Raw genomic sequence first — 24,627 nt, 5'->3', positions numbered from 1 at the left:
CCCCACAACATCTGAGGTACGCTGCCACCACAGACATACACTTTGTGAATACCCTGGGAGCAGCGGACAGGCCAAACGAGAGGACTGTAAATTGGTCGTGCTCCTGCCCAACCGTGAAACAGAGGAAGCGCCTCTGCCCCTTGAATATATAATGTGGAAGTATGTATCCTGCAGATCGAGGGCAGTGTACCAGTCCCCGGGATTCAGGGAGGGGGATGATGGAGGCCAGAGAGACTCAAACGAGACTTGAGCTTTACCATGTGCTGGTTCAGGCCTCGCAGGTTCATGATGGGCCTGAGCCCCCCTTTGGCCTTCAGGATAAGGAAATAGCAGGAGTAGTACCCCTTGCGTCTGAACTCTGCTGGCACCACTAGGCCAAGTAGCTGCTCCACCTCCAGCTCTAGCAGGGCCTCGTGAGAGGGGTCCCCCAGGAGGGACGGAGGGTGGTTGGGTGAGGTAGAGGTAAACTGGTGGGTGTAGCCCCAGAAGACTGTGTTGAGGACCTAACAGCCCGACGTCAACCGCGACCACTCTGGGAGAAAAGCACACAACCGGTTGGAGAAGGGAAGCTTTTTTGTGGGTGGATCGTTGGTATGAACTAGGAAGTCGCCCCCGGTCATCCCGTCAAAACTGATGCTTTCCCACCTGTTTGCCCTTGGAAGGCCCAAGCTGGGGGGCAAAACACGACTGCCTCTTTGGGCCTCTGTTATAGTCCCATAACTTTTTATAATGGGGCTCATATTTAGAGTGGGTGGCCTGGGTGGGAGCCTGCTGAGGCTTAAACTTGGTCCTGGCCAGAGCCGGGACATAGAGGCCAAGTGTCTTAAGCACTGTGTGGGAATCTTTCAGGCCATGCAATTTCACGTCCGTCTGTTTCACAAACGGAGTCTTGCCATCAAATGGAAGGTCCTGCAAGGAATTTTGTGCCTCGCTGGACATCCCCAGATAGAAGGGAGCCATGACGCCCTCCTCATGGGACACCTCAGAGGCCATAGACCAGGGTTTCCTCAAACAGGGGTCGCCGCTTGTGTAGGGAAAGCCCCTGGCAGGCTGGTCCGGTTTGTTTACCTGCCCTGTCCGCAGGTCTGGCCGATCGCGGCTCCCATGGCCGCGGATCGCTGCTCCAGGCCAAGGGGAGCTGCTGGAAGTGGCGTGGACCAAGGGATTTACTGGCCGCCGCTTCCAGCGGCTCCCATTGGCCCGGAGCAGCGATCCGCAGCCCGTGGGAGCCGCAATCGGCCGGACCTGCGGACGGGGCAGGTAAACAAACCAGCCCGGCCCGCCAGGGGCTTTCCCTACACAAGCGGTGACCCCTGTTTGAGAAACCCTGCCATAGATCTTGCAGCCTTACCCGCGGCATCCAACGCTGCCTGCAGGATCACCTTAGCAGCCGCTGTACCCTCCTCCACCAGAGCCTTGAACTCCCTCTTGTCATGCTCCTGGAGAGAGTTCTCAAATTTGGGCAGAGAGCCCCACAAACTGAACTCATACTGCCCCAGGAGGGCTTCATGGCCACCCTTAACTGGAAACTTGAGGATGAATAAACATTTCTCCCAAATAAGTCCAGCCTCCTTGAGTCTTTATTTTTTTGGAGTAGGGGCTGGTTGGCCCTGCCTCTCCCAATGGTTGACCGATGCAGCCACCAGGGAGTTGGGGACAGGGTGGGTGTACAGGTATTCAGGCCCCTTGGTGGGCACAAAGTACTTCCATTCCACCCTCCTAGAGATGAGGGGCAAGGAAGCTGCAGATTGCCACAAGGCGTTTGAAATTTTTGACACCCTTCATGGAGTGGCAGAGCCACCCTGTGCGGTGGCGAGGTCAAGAGGACGTTGAAGAGGGAGTCTGAGGGTTCCTCCACCTCCTCAGCTTGAAGGTTGAGGCTCTATGCCACCCTTTTCAACAGTTCCTGGTGGGCCTTAGAGTCCTCCTGTGGAACAGATGGAGGAGGAGCCGTAATCCCCTCATCAGGGGAGGATGAGGATGGGAGTGCGGTACTCTGCATACCCACCGGTGCCAGAGGTCCCATCACTTGGTCGCTCTCCGGGTGCGAAACTGGAGATCAACACCCCACTGACTCCTGTCTGGGAGGCTGAAATAGGGAGGCCGACTGTCTTTCCAAGGCTCCAGCCACCAAGTGAGCCACCACCAGTGGCTGCGTCGGGGGCCACTGGGCCAGCCAAGGAGCCCAGTGACACTGCACCTGTTGTGGCACCGGTGGAGCAGGCTGTTCAACCTGACTAGCCCGTCCTATTGACTGACTACTACGAAGGGAGGCTGGGCTGGTGTACGACCTGCTACCGTCCCGCGACTGGGAGGAGCACTGGCATTGGGAACAGTGCCAACCACAAGACCATGAACCCAGCATGGAGGAGTGGGAGTACCACTGGTAGCAGCTGCTCCACAATTGGCTCTGACAGGCGGATGCATGACAGCAAGGTGCCGGCTATCGATGCCTAGGACTGTGGGCGCAGTGCCGCGGCTGGGTCCTGGAGCAAGACCAAGAAAGGGAACAGCGTTGATGCCTGTATCATGACAGGCTACGACAGTCTCCCGGAGACTAGGGCCTCTGCTGCCATCTGTCCCAGTCTCGATGGGGCCCACTCCCCTCGTGAGGTCTACTGTCCCTCAAGGCAGAGTGGTGCCTGGAACCCCTGCCATCGGGACCCAGACATACAACCTGATGGGGGTCGATGGCGAATGGTGTCCGGAACATTCCCTAGACCACGCACGGTACCAACCAGGCAGTGACTGCGGAGATCCAAGTGGTGGCTTGCCTCTGGACTGGGGAGCCAATGGTGCCCTGGTACCAGCAGAGACATAACGTCCCAAGCCGCTTGTAGGGCCTCCGGCGTGGAGGGCACCCAGACATCCAGGGAGGTCGGCGCTGAGTGGGCTGGGCTGCTCCGCTCAACGTGAGTTGAAGGTCAGGGATCTAGAACTGCCCAGCGTGGGTCTAGTCTCTCCCTGGTCTTGCTCTGGTGTCTCAGCGGAGAGGACTTCCTCTTAGCCTTTTTGGCACGCCCCACAGACTGAGAGCAGTGCCAGGCACCGAAGGGTTGCCACTCACCAACACCACAGTACTCAGTGCCGACTCACAGCGGCGCACTGGATTTGGGGTCAACGCCAACTCCATCAGAAGCAGCAAAGAATTGGAGCCCCTTTCCTTCTTGGTCTGAGTCTTGAAGGATCTGCAAATCTTGCATCGATCGCTGAGATGGATTTCCCCCAGACAGCGTAAACAGTCCACATACGGATCACTCACTGGCATCGGCCGCCTGCAAGTGTCGCACAACTTAAAACACAGGGCATGCCCCAATCCAGGGGCACCAAACTAAACTAACACTCATCTAAACTACTTTAACTACAGGTACTACTAACTATGAACGAACAAGAGTTCAAGAAGAAAGCTGGAGCCACGTTGGAGCGGAGCAGTTCCGATGCACCTTTACTGGCAGCAGGAAGGAACTGGAGGGAGAGGGGGGCACACAATGCCCCTTATACCACGCCATAGAGGTGCCACTCCAGGAGTGGCTAGGGGTGCTCCCCTACGGCACTGCTAGGGGAAAAACTTCCGGCACTGGTGCACGTAGTGAGCACGCATACCTCTTGTGGAGTGCATATGAGCAATCACTCGAAGAACAGGAAAATGCAAAGTAAGTAAATTTAATAATTTTAGAAACTAACTTTTACGTATATGAAAACTGAACGCTGTATCGCAAGCCTAGCATGTTCATTCAACAAGTTGGTAGGAAACGATACAGGTTTCCACCTTTATACCAGAGACCAAAAATAAAATTTGTGTTTTCATATAGAGTTCTTAATATGCAAGTAATTTAGAAAACCCCCTGAGAAAAGCAGGATTTTTAAAGAGATATTATAAATGAGACACAATGATAGTCCTCACCTAAACAAACTTGTGAGGCTTAAACACTTCAAAAATCAATTAAGTGTCACATTTAAAGTTTTACATAATATAGACTAAGAACATCAGCGTTAACAATAGTTTTATTATCTTGGTTTTTCCTGTCCTTTTCATCCACTTCTCCTAGGAGGTCTCATTCACTTGTGCTGCTTTGCATAGAAAGAAAACAGCTATGCATAAAGGGGTTTTATTTTAAATGTCAGTGGGCAAAAGTGAAACCTAACAAATCTAACCTTCTAACTACTCTAACCTACCTAAAAGGTACTAAAGTAATAGCCTAATCCCTAGAAGCAAGGGATGTAGATGCTGCCAGTGTTCCATCTTGTAGTCACAGGCAGTAAGAAGGAACTGAGTGATGGTTGAGGCCTCACGGACTCCTGAAGCGAAAGGCATACAGGACAAGAGGCTATTCAGGGTGCAGGTGCCACCCCAAAGGAAGGACACTGCTATTTAAAAAAGCCCTTGCATGCAAGATCAGATTCTATTTGCATCAATGATGGAAATTGCGTGGACATTTACTCAAACAATTCTTACATACAATGACATTAATAAATTACAGAGAGATAAGGTGTGTGAGGCAATATCTTTTCTTGGACCAACTTCTGTGGGTAACAGAGATAAGCTTTCGAGCTACACAGAGCTCCCTCCTATCTTTAATGCAGTGTAGCATGTAGAAACAGAGATGGGAGTTGGCACAACTTGGCCAGCCAACTTTCTGTTGACCACTAGCATGTGTTCCACAGATCATCACTAGACCACAGCTTGGGAACCACTGCACTAAACACTAATTGAGACCACAAACCTATTTCATATAGAGATCATCATCAAATTATAACACTGTAGTCATTAACAATCTGGGCCATATTCTAACCATACTACAGCTGCAAGCATATTATGTGAGCAATCATCTTCTACAGCATCCTTTGGTCAACTCTACAAATTTTTCCTCAAACATTCTCACTCCAGTGATCTCCAGTTACTTAGTTTAAAAACTTGTTGGCAAAATTTACCTGTATAAACAGTCCATGTAGTCTGCCCCTTTACTGTATTCTTCCCAGTATCTATGATACATAACCAGTACTTGTTCTTCAGATTCCAGAACACACTATGAAGGAAAAAAAACAAGCCATATTTATAAGAGTTTACTTCCAAATGTAATGGCAAAATATTGTATATACATGCATGTGCAGTATTTTTGACAGCATAAGAGAGTCAATTGATTACTATGAGTTTCAATAGTGTACTTCAAGCCACAAGGACAAACTGAGACAGTCCCTATTTCAGGGAAACTGAATTTATACTGCAAGCTGGAGAAATACAGTTTGATTGAGTCAATCAGTATATGAATGACAAAAATAGAATTGCTGAAATATCGTCATGAGTACATGTTTATAATGCAAATACTCAACTGGACAATGCTTCTGTAATCTACTTGTCTGTGCTTCCCCATCTCTCCCCTTACTCCTATTTTCAACTTGTCCCCCCAGTAAAATATAAAGAAGTAGAAGACACTTTTGGAAAATTATTCAAATAATTTTAGTTGAAATTATCCAGTCACACTAAATACATTTACAATCCCCCTCAAGCCAACAAAATGTAACAAAATTAAGATATATTTTGGGTTATGAGACCATGTTTTATACGCTCTTTAAGGAATAGTGAAAGCAGCAAGAATATGTACTCTGAACCTTGTCAGCTACATCTATCCACACAGGACTTGCAGAATTTCTTTATGTACAGTGACAAAACATGCATATTTTTAGTCATATAATAGTTACCTTGTGCAAATGGCGTACATGATTTTCCAAAAAAAATTTAGTCTCAGTATAAAGTCTCTCTCCAAGAGGTTCTGGATAGGCCACACATAAAGCATAAATGTCCCTGAGTTTGAAGTCAAGGTTTAAAAGGTTCTTTAAACAGGCTCTGTAAATTTAAGGTTATACTTATGTTTTTCACATTTTGGACAGAACAAACAAACAGTTATAATGTGTCATACAGATGTATGCACAATATTTTGGATACCATTTCTTGGAACAGTAAGACATTAGGCATACATTTTTAAAACACACTGGCCAAAGTCCACATTTAGACACCTAAACAAATGGCCTGATTTTCAAAGTGCTGGGTGTCCAACAATTCAGTGCTCAGCACTGTTGAAAATTCAGTCCCTTATCGTTAAAGATGAATTTAGAAGTCTACATTTAGGCACACTTTTTAAAGTCTTGCATAATTAGCTTTACTAAAAGGAAATGGTCTTAAGTTACCACGTCATTGCATTTTTAGAGATGTATGAACACCGTGAATTACCAGCCACACATACTAAGAAAGAAATTTATATATGTTCTGGAATCCTAGTACACCTCTACCCTGATATAACGCTGTCCTTGGGAACCAAAAAAAAAAAATCTTATGTTATAGGTGAAACCGCATTATATCAAAATTGCTTGATCTGCCGAAGTGCACAGCCCCGCCCTCCCAGAGCACTACTTTACCGCGTTACATCCGAACTTATATTATGTAGGGTCGCGTTATATCAGGGTAGAGGTGTATTTAACAACTGTATTAGTAAAAGAAGGCTTTTGTAGTGGAGACTAAACAATGAAGTAGATGGATTTTTGAGAAGTATTTATCTTGCTCTGTAAGAAATATAACTTCACTGGTTTCTGAAGCTGTGACTTTTTTTTTTTTTTTTAAACACAAAATTATTAGTGTGCCTGTCTAAAGGAGAACCTCCTAGGAATTTACAGTATTTTAACTTTAACCTAGCTCCTAACAAAACAAAACAAAACAAAAAAAAGGATATCTCTAGGAGGTTCTTTTTTAGACAAGGACACTAAAACAAACAAACCCCACAAAAAAAAAGTCCACCATACACGAACATTAGGTAATCTCAAAACCTGAATAATTACTTCTGACTCTCGACCAAAATAGATTCTTTTTATTTGCCAAAAATCATCCCCACCCTATATACACAATACAATATTAGAATTTTTACGCTCGCTATTTTTGGAATATGGAGAGAAACTGACACTGAAGAATGGATCCACTTTTGCTCTTAAGACTTGCTTAGGTAAGTGAGACTAAAGCAAGCATAAAGAATGTAGTTTGGAAAGTTTACTAGAAAAGGTAATTTTTTTTCCAACACTATCACTTGGTCAAGGAAACAATATACATTTTAGAATAACGATGATTCCCTTACAGATGGCATTAGAAACACTAGATCATTTTTTTAGGTAAATATTGCTTAGTAACCTTTTAAAAGTAGAAATGCAAAAGAAAAAATGAAACCCATTCATGCTGATCCAAATTTATGTAATCATCCACGCTAAAAGTACAGTATCAGAAATAAACCTTTGCATACAAAAAAGATTATCCGAACTGCAAGATAGCACGTGACCCATTTTCCTCTAATCATATACTACATTATTTTAGGATGGCATGTTTGCATGCTTGCTAAAAGTTTAAAAGGAAATGGACAGCAGGCAGGCATTTGCTCATTCAAAAATAAAAATACACAGAGGTTTCAAAGAAAATTTCCAAAACTAATTCTTAATTTTAAATGCAAGTGATAATATGAAAATACTGAAGTACAAAAATAAACAAGCCAGAAAGGGGTTTATGTGGCAGCTGGCATCTTAAAAGCCAAGAACTGTAAAGTTTTATATTAACATAATACTCCACGCAGTGTCAGATTACAAGAAGGGTTCTCCTCAGCGTGCAAAGAGGGAAGGAAATATTGGGTGGAAATCCTGGTAAAACAAATTTATCAATCATTTAACAGTGTGGTTGGCACCATGCCAATTATTCATAGGGATGCCACATTAGAAAAGGCAAGACCTAGCTGTATTTCCAGATTGATAACTTAGAGTGCGGATTAGTCAGTTTGAGAAATTTTGATACATGGGATGAATGGACACAGTAGGTTTTCTCTGGGGAATTGAGGACATTCACTATGTTGCCATGTTGGAACACATCCATTTTCTTCAGGAAGGAATTTCTATGGGTATATGACATCTTAGTTTTCAGCAGGCTGCCTGATTTTTCAGGGAAACAACATGCAAATGTAGCCCACTTTCCACAATACTGTAGCACAGCAAACAAAATAGTGTAGACTAAGTAATCTCATTTTTTTCCTTGTCAACAGACAGGCTGGGGTTGGCTGCAGGGGTGGAACCCAAACACAGAAGGTGCGGCAGAATGATGGTAGGAGTGGTCTCAAATTCTCCATTACAGAATGCCACCACATCCTCCTGGACGGAGATCGGTGAATAGTTCTATGCACTCTGATTTTGGGGAGATCCTGACTGGGGCGGGGGAGAGAAAGCATACAGGCAGTGGCTTAGCCATGGTTACCAAGACACCAACTCCCTGGCATTCTTGTCCTTGAAAAGTACACCTTTGCATTGAGATGTGTCCAAAACTTGGTAACTCCCCACTGGGATACTAAAGTTAACAAAACCCTCTCATTTATACACTTACTCCCAGGTGAAGCTGCAGCCTGCTTATCCACTCTATTGCAGAGTCAAGCGTGAACCTTCTTGAATAAAAGCAAGCAACTGAATCCACTGAAGTAGGACTTTGGTATCTCTAGAGAAAAGAGACTCCAGGATTCTGCTGCTTATTTACTATTCTATAGTCAAGACTTTGACATGGATAAAGACAGGTGCTTAGTCCAGGCAAGACTGTAGGTCTTTCATAGGCTGATAGTTCCAAACTCATGTGGTAACAGAAGACAAGTTTTGACTCATGGTTCCCTTCATGCTCAAACTGAGCAGACTCATATCCATATCTCTTGGTGGAATCTTTAGCTTCTCCTTCAGGGAGCTGTGTAGCCAGCTTCTGAGGATCAAACTTGCAGAGTCCTCATGGGTCCAAGGCAAGATGTTTATACACAACACCACAGTACACAGCAACCTCATGAGGGTACCAATAACTCTGGATAGACAAAGTGATAGAAACCAGAGTTTCCATGCTGAGCTTGCTGATTTTCATGAGCAAGATGTGCCTTCAAGTGCCAGAAGCGCTCACTGTGCCATTCTTCCTGGGGACCACAAAGAATACAGAATCAACTTCCCTAAATACTGCTCTCTCAGTGGGATAACTTAAGTGCCTCAGTTTCCAAAAATTAGAGGTGGCTGTCACTACCAGACTGGAGAAAGCTGGGGATAATTTGTTGTGAGGAGCAGGATTCAAGTAGCTCCAGAGCATATCCTGTGTATATGTGATAGTTTGTTTATCTTTAATATATAGAGAGTTTGCCTTTACTTTAGTGCGATAAAGAAGCGTCAAATTGGCTTTTGCTGGATCTAAAGAGGCTCTGGAAATTAACTCTAGTTCCCCTTCCCATCTTCATTCCAAGCCTTGCCAATGTATGGAGAATTTTCTCTTTTCTTATAGCTCCAGGTTCAGAAAATCTTCCATCCTTGTAGACAGTAAAGGAATTGTCCCTTTCACTAGATGCCATAACTGCGTTGCCCAAATGACTCAACACAAGCTTTTGTTAAATAAAACACAGATGAACCTATTTCACCTATCCATCTGCCTTCCAGGTAAGCAAGCTCACCTGCCTAGGTTAGAAGTGATAGCAAAAGTAGAGAATTTAATAGTGTCAAATGAGACAATCTGCCAGAAATGCAGATGGCAGAATTCTCTCTCAGTACTAAACTTAAATTTGCTTGCCCTGACAGACCTAACTCATTATTCAAGGCTAGCCTATTAAAATAAATTCAGGCTTCTGTCAAAACACCTGCCGCTGCATGGGGAGGGACAGATCAGTGGTTTGAGTATTGGCCTGCTAAACCCAGGGTTGTGAGTTCAATCCTTGAGGCGGCCATTTAGGGATTTAGTTGGGGATTGGTTCTGCTTTGAGCAGGGGGTTGGACTAGATAACCTCCTGAGGTCCCTTCCAACCCTGATATTCTATGATCAGAATACTTCCCAAAAAACCAAATAGATCAGTATCCCTTATCTGGAAAAAACTTTATACTCAACTAAGAAACTACAGCTGAAGCCACAGTTACTTGAGGAATCTGCATAATTACTTCTTGGCTTCTGTAAGCATACTGAATATAAGCAACTGTCTATACTGTTTGGATTTCACAGGGGCTTCCCACTCTAAACAAATAATTTTCTTTATCATTTGTGCACTAGTATCACAAACTGCTGTTTGACCCTTCAGAAAAATATTTAATCAGGTTGGATCTGCAGCTTCTCTGGCCTTTTCTGGCCACTGGAGTCAAATAGTAACTGAATCAGACAGACAGACTCTCTTGAACACAGTATCAGGAATAAGAGGGAAAAAGTTTTTGGGGTTCTTCCTTCCCCACCCTGGCACAAGAGTGGGCTCACTTTCTTTCTTGGTTGAAGTGGAAGAGCCTTATGAGTAGCAGTGAGACATAGAATTATGTTTAGATTTTGAGTACTTCACAGATTTTTCTTCTAAACTGTTGGCTCTAGAAACAGAGGCAAAAAAAAGGTGAGAGTTCACATACATAGCTAGCTTAGTGATACTGGAGGTGATTCCTCAGCCAAACTTGTCCTCAGTTTGTTAAAAGAAATACCTCTTCCCTCACAAGAGAAGTGCCTCTAAGAAAGAAAAGGGAGATTAAAAATCCCTGCTAATATGTCCCAAAAACAAATTTCCAAACTTTAAGACATGCCTACCCATTTCTGTTCTGAGGTCTCTCCTGTCCTTTTGGGAGATGGGATGAAATTCTGCTTCTACTATGCAAGGAGTTATCCTGAATAATGGAAGGCAGCTGTCCTTTTATTTCAGCCCCTAAACCTGACAGCTGGCCAATGCCAAATAAGTTGAGGCCCAACTGGCAGATGTCCTCAGGTAGAGAGAAAAAGTTGCAAGAGCATGTGTGTGACATTGTCAATGGCAGCTGCCACTTGCACTGTGCCTGAGCCAGCAATGCAAAACTAGGCTCACCTCAGGCTAAGGAGAGAATCTAGAGAGGATAAATAAATATTATCAACATAACCTCTGAAGTCCCCAAATCCTCCTGAATACTCACATCCCAAGGTTCAAAAACCCATCCAGATTAGAATTATATAGTAGCAGAAGTCCCTGAACTGATATGCATCAGACAGAAGCAGAACTTCCAGATGACTTGTCCGTACGAGAAATCTCTGGAACCAGCTGACAAGGGAAGGACACATCCCATGCTGAAGACTGGCAGCCATGCCCATTCAACAGACTCCAATGTGAAAAGAATTATGCTGGCATCCTATTTAAAAATGTAATTAAGATGGGAGTGCCAAAAAAAAATAATACAAAAATGTATATCCAGACTCCCAGATTTCTAGTCTCTGGCAGAATCCTTTGTGAGATGTTAGGGGGAAAAGAGCAGGAAATGCTGCTGGCATTTTATACCCAATTGAAATATTCTATATACAGGGTCCTTTATTTCGGGTGTCCGTCAGTCGATTTGGTTGGCTGAAAAAGTGACTATGCAGGCATTAAAAGCAAAGGCACCTGGAATTCTCAATTAAATGTGGACCTTGATATTGTGGAACAGAAAAAAAGGAAAAACAAACCACCACACTATTCTGCACTGTTGAACATCCTCTTTCTAAAGATTTACTTTTACTGTTAAACAGTGTCTGAAATAAAAAAAAAAAGCAGCAGTTAGCTACCTTAGCCCAATAAAATCTGATAAAAGTACAGGTGTCCTGCAAGTTACTGCTTAGAAGCTTTGCCACACCAATTTGTTTAACACATTAACTTTCTAAATTAAAAAGTTACTCTCAATAGCTAAGATACTTACAGTAACAAGTTTTAAACAAAACCAAACTGGCATCTGTACTGTGGTAACACTGCATAGTGAAATAACGCCAGACCGGTTTTATTTCTGCAGAGGTGCAGACAGAGGAAATCTGAAGGTCAAAAGGTAACGAAAAATGAGTCATGCTTTAAATAGAGAGTCTATGAGGTGCTCCTTATCAGAAGCAAGTAACACTATTCAGTTGGTATCCCAAACTCATTTATCCTTTTTCCTCATTTTAAAGAGAATTGCTCTAAATAAAAAGACAACCCTACAAAAAGAAGAACAAACCTCAGGCTCTGTTGGAATAGAGAGGAGAAGCAAATTCCAGAAGTGAGGTTATCCTTTGAGAAGACCATCCCTCACTGAAATGCCAGGACTCACTTTGACCACCCACGCCCATCTCAACTACTGCAAGTAGGTCTCCATTTTTGCAGAGTACGATAATACACTGCTACAAAATGTGGTCTAGAATCAACTGGATTCCTTTTTCTGTAACAATATTAAGTTATTCACTGTAAATATGAAGTTTAATACCATACCACATTTAAAAACTAAATACTTCCTCCTCTCAATTCTTCATACCATCTTCTGGTTATACCATCGGTTTATTTAAAAAGTTGATAGTATAAACAGATCAGACTGATCAATGTTGGTATAATGAGTAAGCATGCTAAATAGTGAGAGAGTTTTAATACTACACAGTTCAAAATCTTTAGCCACATTACTTCTCTAGGTTACCAAGTCTAATAAAAAGCAAGAAAAATAAAGGCAAATGGTGTAACATTTCCTTAATACACATTTAAGAAAAATTAGTACAAGGTTAAAGCTCTTGCAAATACACCTCTACCCTGATATAATGCTGTTCTCGGGAGCCAAAAAAAATCTTATCGCGTTATAGGTGAAACCGCGTTACATTGAACTTGCTTTGATCTGCGAGTGCACATCTGCGCCCCGCCCCCCCCGCGAGCACTGCTTTACCGCGTTATATCCGGGCGTGTTATATCAGGGTAGAGGTATCTAAAATCGTTACTATCTTAAGAGATAGTTTAGATTGGAACAACTTATGTTCATTTAAGCAAGACATCCACTTTAAAAAAAAACCAACCACATAAGCTGGCTTTTTAAAACTAGCTTTTTATTTTTTTTAAGTGTCACTGCAAGAACATCTGAATTACTAAATGATCATTCCAAATCTGAAATAAACTAAAGGCATGGCTACACTCGAAACTCCAAAGCGCTGCTGCGGGAGCGCTCTCCCCCGGCGCTGCGGGAGCGCTCTCCCCCGGCGCTGCGGGAGCGCTCTCCCCCGGCGCTGCGGGAGCGCTCTCCCCCGGCGCTGCGGGTACTCCACCTCCCTGTGGGGATTAAGCTTACAGCGCTGGGAGCCGCGCTCCCAGAGCTGGGGCACTGTTTACACTGGCGCTTTACAGCGCTGTAACTTGCTGTGCTCAGGCGGGTGTTTTTTCACACCCCCAAGCGAGAAAGTTGCAGCGCTGTAAAGCGGCAGTGTAGCCAAGCCCTAACACTAACTGTATAGAAAAAAAAATTGGTAATGTCATTAAGTTTTGAATACCCACCAATGAGACTTGTGTTGAAGTATATAATTTACTTAAGCTAGAAGCAGCTCCAAAAAGAGCCAATCTTTACTTAGGAACTACAAGCTGACAGAAGCTCATCATGCTACACAGGTGCAGAGGGTATTCCAAGAAGATCTCCTCTCCTATAGCTGCAAAATGCCAAAATAGTCACTATGCTGCCACCTTCCTAGACATGGAGTTAAGAGTTTATGACCACTGGGGTCCTAGGAATTACACCAACGGCCTCCACTAAGCAAAATTTGGGAGTCTGCTAGTGTGCGTTCTCTAGTTGACTGATGTTCAGTGAGCTGCAGAATAAGTTCTGAAGGGGGATCAGTATAAAATTGGTCATGTATGGTTCAAAAATAATCTCCATGTTCCTCACACAAAAGTTACAAATTGGGTTTATATAGGAAAAAGGTAATATTTTGAAACAGATTAAAAAAATTCAGCTCCAGTGATTTATGGAATAACAATTTCAAATGTTTCTGAAATATGAGAAATGCTGCCAGCTTGGATTTTTAAAACAAAGGCTCCCATATACAATTTAAAAAGAAAAAAATGCTGTGGTGGGTGATTATCAGGGCAGAAACACTTATCTTATTCCTTTGCAGGCTCTTGAAGAGTGTAAAACGTACATGTAAATTTGTAAGTATTTTGAATTATTATTTTTTCAAAATTCTGGCTAACTTCTACAGCTCAGAGCTACAACCTTGATTTATGCAGCCTTTTGAGATTGGAACATGCTGTTCTTAAACAGCTTATTTTTGGTTTTCATGAGTTGCACTTATGGTTAAAGAGTAACAGAACAATTTGACAAAAGGCAAGTCCTCTCAAACCAAATCAGTAGTGACTTTTTAAACTACAGAAGTAACAGTGCTTTTAAAATCTGGTTGTCCTAAAGACAGATTGAGAAGTCGTGACTCCAGAAGTGCAATTATAAAAGGGTTTCCAATGCAACAGCCATCAGAGAATTTATTGTCCTTGAAAGCGAGGTGTAAGTGGACTTGCAACCAACTCAATTTTATGTTGTTCTTTAGGGACAGTAACATGGACACAATAGAAAGCCATCTACTCTGTAATGCAAGCACAGCTTGTTAAACAGGACGTAGACTCAAAAGGCTCTTCTTCACTTTTTGTAAATTTATGTGGTAGAAATCTATGTATCAAAATCTGCTCTATAGTATCTGGACTCTTAGATCTGAAAATTACTGCTTGTCAGAAGGATTCAGATTGCAGGTGAGTCTCCGAGAAGTCACTTAGAATTCACCCATTATTCCCCACTACACGGCAGCTTTTCCCCCTGAAGGGGAAGGAAAAAAAAAAGTCAGTAGGTTATGCCTCTTAATTATTCTACAAGCCTATTTTAGTTGCAACAACGCTTCTCTCTCAAAACAGAAGATCCTTCACATCGTAAGACTATACGTAAAAGAGAGAAGGGTGAGTATCACTACAAACTACATTTAAGAAAAAATTATTTATCTTTGGCTGTTGGAGAAGAATAAAATGGTAAATGGCATTAAAGCAGGATGTGAGTTTATAACGTGGCAGAAGTTTTTGCCCTGGCCACTATTAATTAAGGATGTGATTTAAGTTATAACAATTACATCTTTACATGCTATCAAGAATACTTAGAACCAATAAGTGGTTTTACTTCCATGTATAATTAAAATAGCTTGCTTATAAGGATGGGGAGTCTCAACCCATAAAGGTTTTGAACAAAGAACAGTTCCAGGATAGTGGAAGACTGATATAAATGAGTTTAAACACACAGACAACACACCTCTTTGGAAGGGAAAGAAAACAGTTAAAACTGCTCTGGTTACACCTATTAAGATTTATCCTGCTGAAAGCAATGTGAAAAACAGATTTGATTATTTCCACTTCTATACAAAAACAGTGGAAAACAATTACATTTCTATAAAACCACAGGTCTTCCTCTCAACGCCTCATCCAAAACTCATTGAAGTCAGTGAAATAATCTCATTCGTTTTAATGGGCTTTGGATCAAGCCCACATTACTGTGTTACAAAGTGTGAGGGCCACTCTGTGCTAAGTATATTCATATGTAGAAAAATAAAGGCAAAATTTTGTTTAAAGGATACGAGAAGCGGTCATTCCATGTCGCTCTTTCAACATAATCCAACATTACAACAGCTTTAATTGTTGTTAGAAGTTTGTTCCATGTTTCATCAAAATCAACTACTCGTGGTTTCAGGGACATTGTGGGGATTTAGTGTTAATCTGTAGGGGAGAAAAAAAAAGTGTTAAATATCAACCTCCTAAATATTAAGAAGCAGTCAAACAGCATGTTTCAAGAGTTTTTAGAAAGTAACTGGTAGATCCCTGAAACTCTTCTTCCTTTAAAGCAAATAGTAATTTCTTTAAAAGCATCACCTTTAAACTTTCTCTTTATATTATAACTATGTACACTGGTGTAATATTGTGCATCAAGGACCCTATGTAAAAATTAAATATGCACCTCTTATTCTAATATTAAGGTCACACAAAGTCAAAGTCTATGAAGACTAAAGTTAAGGTCTCTAAAAAGTAACATCTGTCAAACTGCACTGAACAGTGTGTTTTATAATGCACTTTTAACAGGAACATTGAATGTGTACAACTTTATGAATTGTGATTTGGTTGCTTCCGAACAAAATAATATTGTCCCTGCCCTAAGGAGCTTACTTAGTCAAATGACGTACAAGCATGCTGAATACATTAAAGATATAAACAAGTTAGTATTGTGTGTCCTACACATCTCAGACCACCAATATCTGTCATGAACATTTGTCAGATCATGCACAAAACTCTAGCCATCCACCTCTTACTCTGATGATTAACTATGAAAAAGTAGTTCTGTATTTTTGCTTGTCAAAAAGTTGTGTATTCCTCTGGAAAACACAAGTATAAATTTGCTATACTGACTATACATATTTTCACATGCACACACAAAATAAGCAAAGGGTTAACATTGTAACCCACTGAAGAAATGTATTTCAAAAATGGTATTTGAATTCGTCCAAATGCTGTTAACAGAATGAGCAAGTGTTAGTAGCTTAGGCAACACATTCTTTCCAAATGGTTTTAATAATGTTATGTGAATACTTGGTAATCCTAAAACCAGGTAAAGTTGATGCCACATGTTGTGATCAAACTAGTGAGCCATAGGTTAAGGGATGACAGTCAACTTAAAACACAGTAATTACCATACTAGATCAGACCAGTGGTCTAGCTAGCACAGCAGGCTGTGTCTGGCAGCAGCAAGAAACAAAAATTAAGAAACCCTGCATAGACAATGGGTCTATGGGCAAGGAAGGTTATTCCCATAAGATAAAAGTTTCTTCCTTATCCCTTTCAGTTAAGAGTTAGGCTTATGCTCTTCACATGCTGTTACATAGTTCCTAACACTTGATGGTGAATTGGACAGACTCTACCCTTGAGACTTTGAGATGATCATGGTGAGCTCTATGTACGTATCAGGTACTTACACTATTCTAATTGAATCCCTGCACTTTCATATCTTCATGATTTAGTACCTGCAAGGACCTGACAAATAGTCAATGGACACTGAAGAGTACAGCATTCTGTAGCTCAACTACTCGCAGTGCTTGGTCCATGAGATGCAGAAAAAAATCTGTATTTGTACATTCTTAATTAGAGATGCCTCCTCACAATCCTTCATATTGGCACTGCTTGAATACACAAGGTTCTGTAGTACTTATGAACTTTTGTATGAGAAGGAGGGACAGAAGGAGGCAGCCCATCCTTAAAGTCAGAAGTGCAGTGTAAAATTTTGAGTTGTGCACTGCAGTATTACAATGTGATCTCCTACAATACTGAAGTGACAATCCTTAGGCACTCAGTTACAGGTTTAATTCAGCCACCTTGAACAACACTGAAAGTTCATCATCATCCAGATAGCCCATCCTTTGTTATGTATCTTGATCTGTTGGAAAATTATTCATGTTTTACACTGAAGCCTTGAAAGGATTATTGTTCAATGACCTTAACTGTCTTGTTCCGAGAGAAAAATAGTCTCCTTTCTCAAGGAGTAATGACTCCCTATTTATGACAAAGCTGATCAACTTGAAGAGGACTAGCCTAGTAACATGCACTGAATTCACTGCATGTGTCAGCACACTCACCTACTACATAGTAACTACTGGATGGAGTCTTCACTACTGGCTGAAAACTATCCTAAGTGGCATTCTGTACTTTGGCAATAATCTTGCCTCCTTACTGAATGGTTCCTAGCCCAGTGGATTACATAGTTGCTGTGTACGGCCTCTATACAATGTCCAAACAGAATCTGAGGTCAGCAGGGATTGCTTGAAAGCAATAGAAACAAGGCCATTTACAGCTGGCCTCAGAATGAAGGTAGAATATCAGTGCTTCAAAGAGTCAAAATTCTGAGAAGTAGGTAAGGTAAAGCCTGTCCTATACAAGGAAGCAAAGATCCGGATATCTTTAGATAAAAGCCAACTCAATCTGGGTCCCAAACTCGGGAACAGGAGCAGCTTTTTATGCTACTGGTATACTCCTTTGCAGGGCACAGGAAAGACTGTACACATGTATTCCCCCTACAGAAGTGCATGCTTGCGCATGAGACAAAAGAGCACCTGGCCATGAACAAAATAGTTGAAATTGACCAAGTGCTGTCAAATGCATACATTTAAAAAACACACCACACAAACACACCTCTTTTCAATATGCCATGGCAGCCAAAAAGACAAAAAGTGTCAGTAGACTGTATTTAATATTGGCCACTTTCTCTAAAACGGATATAGTAGAAATAGAAGGTGTTCAGATTGCCTTTGTCAGGGATTTCTGGATGCATGGAAAAACTTACATATAAAGACTGCAAAGATTAGGTCTGTGTAGTTTGAGAGGACACAAAGTGGGAAGACGGGAAAAGCATACAAAATAATGCACGATTTAAGAGACAGTAGATCAGGCACATCTATTTCCCTACTCCCACAATAACAAATGGAAATTTAATAAAATTTAAAAAGCAGCCAGTTTTGAACTGATAAAAGGAAATACTTATAAAAAAATTGGCCCGTGGAACTCATCACTAGAATAACATGAAGGCAGAGAGCTTAGTAGGATTCTGAGTAGTATTGTAGCTTGATGGACATTTATACAGATGAGACTATCAAGATACTGTCCTAGAACAGGACCCTTTTTACTGCTAAAAAAACAAACTTACTACTATTAACACACACCAAATGATGTATTAGTGTTTTCAGTTTAGTATAAACATTCAAAACATTTATAAAATGGACACTACTAGGTTTAAAGAAAAGGTATTGTCCAGAATCCAGAAATAATATTGCTACTATTAACATGAATTGACAAAAATGGCAACAAGTTATAATAAATCCCAGGAAAGGAAGAGATTTGAGGGGTATGTCTTCCAAAAGGAAGATGAACTCCACTAAAAAACTAAGAAACAAACCCCAATAAAGCGTGTCTTTGGCAACCAACAAAAATTAGTAACTGGTCTTTATCTAAAAGGATTAATCACACAATTATATTAAAATAAGTGGGAACACTTTTGATGAGACCTAAGCAGAAGTCATCTCTGCTGTTTAAGAGTTCGAAGGCTCCCATGGCACTTTTTGTATGAGCAGAGATTAATAGCCATGTCCTCACATGTCAATAAAAGGGCTGTGCACCAGTTTGTTGCTGCCCCAATTCTCTCTAAGTATCTCTACACAAGGAAGAGTTTTCTTCCTGTCATGAGAAACTATCTCCCCCATGAGTTATACAGGACCAATGAAGCTGTATTTCAGTGGTGCTGAAGATATGTAATCTGTATAGCAGTTTCAGATCCTTTGTGACAAAAAAATAAACCCACAAATGTCAAATATTAACTGGTTTGAGATAGAGTGCTTATTGGAGATGGATACACTGCTGGAGTTAAAACTGCAATAAAATATTTACATAATTTCTTTTTATAATTTCAAAACATTTTTAGATGAACTAATTAATCCTCGGAAATTTCAGTATGGCTTGTCTGTAACTGGGTGTTACACAAACACTCCTGTGTCTAAGTGTAGCTACAACGTGGACACACTGCACGAATATAAGAAGTAACAAACTAGTGCAGCTTACTTCAGAGCAAGATGCATCAGTTCAGGTCTTCTCTACACCAAGGGTTTGCACTAGTGAAAAACCAGGTAGATACACTTTAACCCCATTATACATTAGAAGCAGCAGACAGCCTTTGGTTTTCTTAGCCTTTGGTTCCCATCGTCATATGTTCTATTTATGAGTGGGGGGCTATTAAATGTGATAAATGCAGATTGTGTGCCCACATGCAGGTCCCCCAAGAGACACAAGGGTGGAGTGCGGGGGGGCCAGCCAGCGGAAGAGATATTGGCTACTTAAGTTAGGACACGGAAAAGATCTAACTTGGCCAAGTCCAGCAGCCAGGGTCCTGGAAATCGCCCAGGAGCGGGCGGTGGGCCCCTCACCTCCCTGCCCCTCCACACCCACATTATTCACTCCCAAACCAAAAGTGAAACTGGTGGGGACGGGGGTGTAACATTTCCCCGGAGGCGGATGCCGGGGCCTGCTAGGAACAACTCAGAGCGGGTGCAAAGAGCCAAACATGGCCGGGACCTCAACCCGGCGGGGCTCAGCGTGGGGAGGAGAACAAAACCCGTCACGAGGGCGAGAGGTTTTGGGGAGCAGCCAACAGATCCCGGGGGGGGAGGAAGGAGTCAGCCTCTCGTGAGGCGCAGGGCCAGCAAATGCGCTCGGCGGTAACATACCCCCCGAGCCGGGCCCGGCGGATCCAGGCCGTGCGCGAGGAGGTCATGCCCCCTCGGAGCCGGGGGAAGCCCTCGCTCCGCTTCCCCCCGGCGTTCGCTGGGAAGCCGGAGGCGCCTCCAGCGCGGGGTTACCTGGCAGCAGAGGCCTGAGTCTGCGGAGCCGGCCGGCCGGCCTCCCTCCTCCGTGTCCTGCGGCTGCAGTCCCTGCCCCGCTCCCCCTCCTCACAGCGCTGCCATTACCCAGCCGCGGCCCCCAGCCCCGTCTCTCCGCCGGCGCCGCCACTGCACTGCAGAGCGCGGGGTGGGAGGGGAAGCCTCCCTACACTCCGGCCCCATCGCACTCCGGGCCTGCCTGATACTCACCCGCCTCCCTGCGTGCGCCTCAACTCACACAGCCGGCCACTGCGTGCGTCTGCCCAAAGGCGCTGGGCGAACGGCCGGGCCTGGCCGCGATGCACCTCTCCCCCGGCCGGCTTGGTACAGTCCGCACTACGGGAAGCGCAGAGGTTCTAAATTCTTTCGACTTCTGTTACCGTAAATAACTAATTGAATTCCCCTTAGCGCGGGGCCCGCATGCGCATGCTTCGCGCTGCTCGTTCGGATTTATTGCCTTTCTCCACAGTGCGCATGCGTTACTCACCAGCTTCAATATGCTCTCTTCTGCGCATGCTCCCGCCTCCCGGTCTTCTGCACATCGCAATAAATCAGTCTCCGGGGTGCGCTGCACTCACAGCTTGAAATGGAGTCTCGTAGGGGCAATCGAAGTTACGCACATGGGATTCCGTCACACCGGTCTCCAGCACCACAGTCCCAGCTCTGCCACGGCACCACAGCTACTGCACCCACTTGGCTTCCCTATGCACTTGCCTCACATCCTGCACACACACCAATGCTGCGTCCTCCCATACAACTGCAGCACACACATCCCCCACTCCGCATGCCTCCAACCTTCCTAGAATTAAAAACACAGGAATAGATACAGTACAAGAAACCCTTTAGCAGGGAGATGTGGGATAATCTGTCCGCCCAGGAAGGTCTCATCCTATACTCTAATAGAGTCCAATTCCCTAAGAGGCGAGGGAGTGCCTCTTGCGAGGAAGAGTGGGAGGCGGGGCATACAGCCCTCCCACCTCCCTCCCCCTTCCAAAAAGCCCGCTCTGCATTATCTTGTTATTTACTATTTTATTCAGAGTCAGACTAAACTGAAAATAACTACTGTAAATAAAGAAGACGCCTATAATACAAGACATACACTTCAAGGCTAGTCAAAGGCATTTATAACGAAATACCTACATCTCTAAACACACATTCACAGCTAACTCCCCTGCTGTCTCCACTATCAACTCCCCCAAGGCCTTCCTCGCCCCACTGTGAGAACAAAGAAGGTGTTCTTAATCGATTTAACCCACACAAGATGACAAGCCAGTTTGTAGTTTACACACAAGTTAAGAACACTTTTTCCCCTAGTGAAGGCAGTCCACGTGTGATTACTTAGAGCTCTCACCCACTTCTCCACATAATTTATAACAAATATCCCACTACCCCTGATATTCTCACAGCTTGATACGCTCCTATCTGTGATGGGATAAGAGGGAAGGTCCTCATGGATTGGTAACTGACTAAAAGATAGGAAACAAAAGGTAGGAATAAATGGTCAGTTTTCAGAATGGAGAGCAGTAAATAGTGATGTCCCCCAGGAGTCTGTAATGGGACAAGTCCCATTCAACATATTCATAAATGATCTGGGAAAAGGGTAAACAGTGAGGTGGCAAAATTTGCAGATGATACAAAATTATTCAAAATTGTTAAGTCCCAGGCAGACTGCAAAGAGCTACAAAAGGATCTCACAAAACTGGGTGGCTGGGCAATACAATAGTGGATGAAATTCACTGTTGATAAATGCAAAGTAATGCACATTGGAAAACATAAACCCAACTATACATATAAAATGATGGGGTCTAAATGAGCTGTTATCACTCAAGAAAGAGATCTTGGAGTCATGGATAATTCTCTGAAAACATCCATTCAATGTGCAGCAGCTGTCAAAAAAGCAAACAAAATGTTGGGAATAATTAAGAAAGGGATAGATAATAGGACAGAAAATATCATATTGCCTCTATATAAATCCATGGTATGCCCACATTTTGAATATTGCATGCAGATGTGGTCACCCCATCTCAAAAGAAGAAATATTGGAACTGGAAAAGGTTCAGAAAAGGGCAACAAAAATTATTAGGGGTATGGAAAAGCTTCTATATGAGGAGCAATTAATAAAACTGGGACTTTTCAGCTTGGAAAAAAAGACAACTAAGGGAGGATATGCTAGAGGTGTATAAAATCATGACTGGTGTGGAGAAAGTAAATAAGGAAGTGTTATTTACTCCTTCTCATAACACAACAACTAGGGGGTCCCCAAATTAAATTAAGAGGCAGCAGGTTTAAAACAAAAAGTATTTTTCACACAACACAGTCAACCTGTGGAACTCCTTGCCAGAGGATGTTGTGGAATGCTAAGACTATAACAGGGTTCAAAAAAGAAATAGATACATTAATGGAGGATAGGTCCATCAATGGCTATTAGCCAGGATGAGCAGATGTGGTGTTTGCCAAAGAAGCTGGGAATGAACAACAGGGAAAGGATCACTTGATGATTACCTGTTCTGTTCATTCCCTCGGGAGCACCTGGCATTGGCCACTGTTGAAAGACAGGATACTGGGTTTGATGGACCTTTGGTCTGACCCATTACGTACCTCCCACCCCCAATGACTCCTCATGGTATTCTGCATAGCTGCCTCTTCAGCTTTCATTGAGGATATGCTGTGGGAATCAGCAGTTGCCAATCACTGGGAAGAGTGAACATTTTCTTAGCCAAGACATAACTTAACTTAGCAGGCTGCTGTTTTGCTTAATGATCCCTTTTGCGGTTTGTCTAAGTTGGGCAGTATTGCCAAGTTCCACCACAGGCCTACCTACATTGGCCCCTCAAAAAGGTGTAAACTAACTTATGTAAAACTAACATTTGTATAGGTTATATATATACTCACAGTTGACTTTCCCCCACCTGTCCCTTACCTCTTAAACTTCCCTTCTGCTCTTCTCTCATCATGCTGAATCAAACCTGTAAACCAGCTCCTCCCTTCAAGGATGTAGTCATTTATGAATGGACTTTCTGAAACAAGACACCCCACTACAGTACTTTCTACTTTTCTCCAAGTCTCCCACCCAAACAAACAACCCATCAATCTTTTACCTTCATAGTCTATCAATTCCTTCCTAATATTAGTAGGTCTCAGGCATCTCCTTCCCAGATTGTGCTCATCTCTCATTCCTCCAGCAGGCTAGGCCAGTTTTCTCTTGACAGGGACCTGGCTATTTGTATCTCTCCCCACCCAGAACACTGTTAGTCAGTGAGCAAGATGATGACTTCTGTGGTCACTGCTTAGGACGGGGAGGAGAACAAAACCCAAGAGAGTTTGGGTCATACAAGAGGGACTGTATCTTTGCAACCCTGGCCACAGATGCAAATCATATAGGAGACAATAAGCCCCTTTTACCTTACCCAAAGCAACTGATAAAGCATCCTCAGGGTGGAGCAGCTAATTATTACCTCAGGATTCAAGGTGGCTACAGAAATCAAAAAGTGATTTTCTATTTTGGAAGGTGGGGTTCTGGATTGCAGAGAGCTGCAGCTTGTAGTCAAAACCAGGCTCTGGCTGCTCTTGTGTTAGAGTTATATAATGTTTAAATAAAAATAATGTAGTTATTAAATACAAGCCCTGCTTTTCCTAAATAAGAAGAATATAGTCCTGAGCAACTAGGAGAAGGGGGGAATTTCTGGCAGTTATCCAGAAAGAAAAAGATGCAAAGCCAGATTGCAGGCTATAAAACAAGAGTCTTCAGTGAAAAAACAAAGATTGGGCAAGTCTGTGCAATCACCTAGAGTAAGAATGCAGCACCTTGTAAAGGTCAGATAGTCCTAAGGCTGTTGATATTTTTGGATCGATTGCAGTTAGAGGAAGGTTGTGCTATGGTGAAACATCTGCAGCTGTATTAGATTCATGTGAAATAAGGAGCACATTGAATGATAGACTCTTCAGCTCTACTGCTATTCAAACAGTAAGTAGAATGGGTTTCAGCGGTTATGTACTTCTTGTACACAATAGGTTGCAGGGCTGCTACTAGCAGTCACGTTTCTGTAGCAGATAGGGACTGACTACAGATTTTTCATAGAGATACACACCAGATGTGTTCCTATAACAAGATACTTCAATGCTCTGTCAGGTGTGGCTGCGGTTAGCTTAATTAAGGTTTGTCTCACACAGCGCCACCTAGTGGTTGAACAGCATCATACAGTTTAGCATTCCATTCCAGGCGAGACCTCTAACAGGTGGAGAGGATGGAATGTTGAAGTCAAAAAGTTCTTGGCGGTTGGGAATGTCAGTTGGCCAGTGGCTTCTCTATATAGAAACAGGGATAGGGGGAAGGGAGAGGATGGAACCTGCCTTTGAAGGCCCCTAAACAGAAAAATTATTGATATTGGGTTACATAGTAAGAAGTAGTAACTAGTTCTAGT

The 24,627-nt window shown here is 43.0% G+C and overlaps 1 protein-coding gene across 13 annotated transcripts in view; it reads right to left on the bottom strand.

Annotated features, from left to right (window-relative positions):
• Positions 1-24,334, bottom strand: part of CUL2 (cullin 2) — a 109,739-nt gene extending 85,405 nt beyond the window's left edge. For 3 of the 13 annotated variants that reach the window (XM_039523116.1, XM_039523117.1, XM_039523118.1), the window contains exons 1-4: positions 20,417-20,635; positions 15,377-15,515; positions 5,701-5,803; positions 4,933-5,027 (exon numbers count right to left, since the gene is read on the bottom strand). In XM_039523116.1, the coding sequence (XP_039379050.1) occupies positions 4,933-5,027; positions 5,701-5,803; positions 15,377-15,495 (317 nt within the window). In that variant the 5' untranslated portion in view covers positions 15,496-15,515; positions 20,417-20,635. Of the gene's footprint in view, positions 1-4,932; positions 5,028-5,700; positions 5,804-15,376; positions 15,516-19,391; positions 19,413-20,185; positions 20,318-20,416; positions 20,637-20,693; positions 21,115-23,126; positions 23,224-23,304; positions 23,592-23,613 lie in introns of those variants that run through there. The other 10 variants (XM_039523106.1, XM_039523109.1, XM_039523112.1 and 7 more) reach the window with 10 other exon arrangements.
• Between the last annotated feature and the right edge of the window lie 293 nt (positions 24,335-24,627).

The sequence above is a fragment of the Mauremys reevesii genome, linkage group 2 (assembly GCF_016161935.1).
Source record: "Mauremys reevesii isolate NIE-2019 linkage group 2, ASM1616193v1, whole genome shotgun sequence".
NCBI classification, from domain to species: Eukaryota; Metazoa; Chordata; order Testudines; family Geoemydidae; genus Mauremys; species Mauremys reevesii.
The sequence above is the reverse complement of the archived record's forward strand: the minus strand, read 5'-3'. Positions and strand labels throughout refer to the sequence as shown.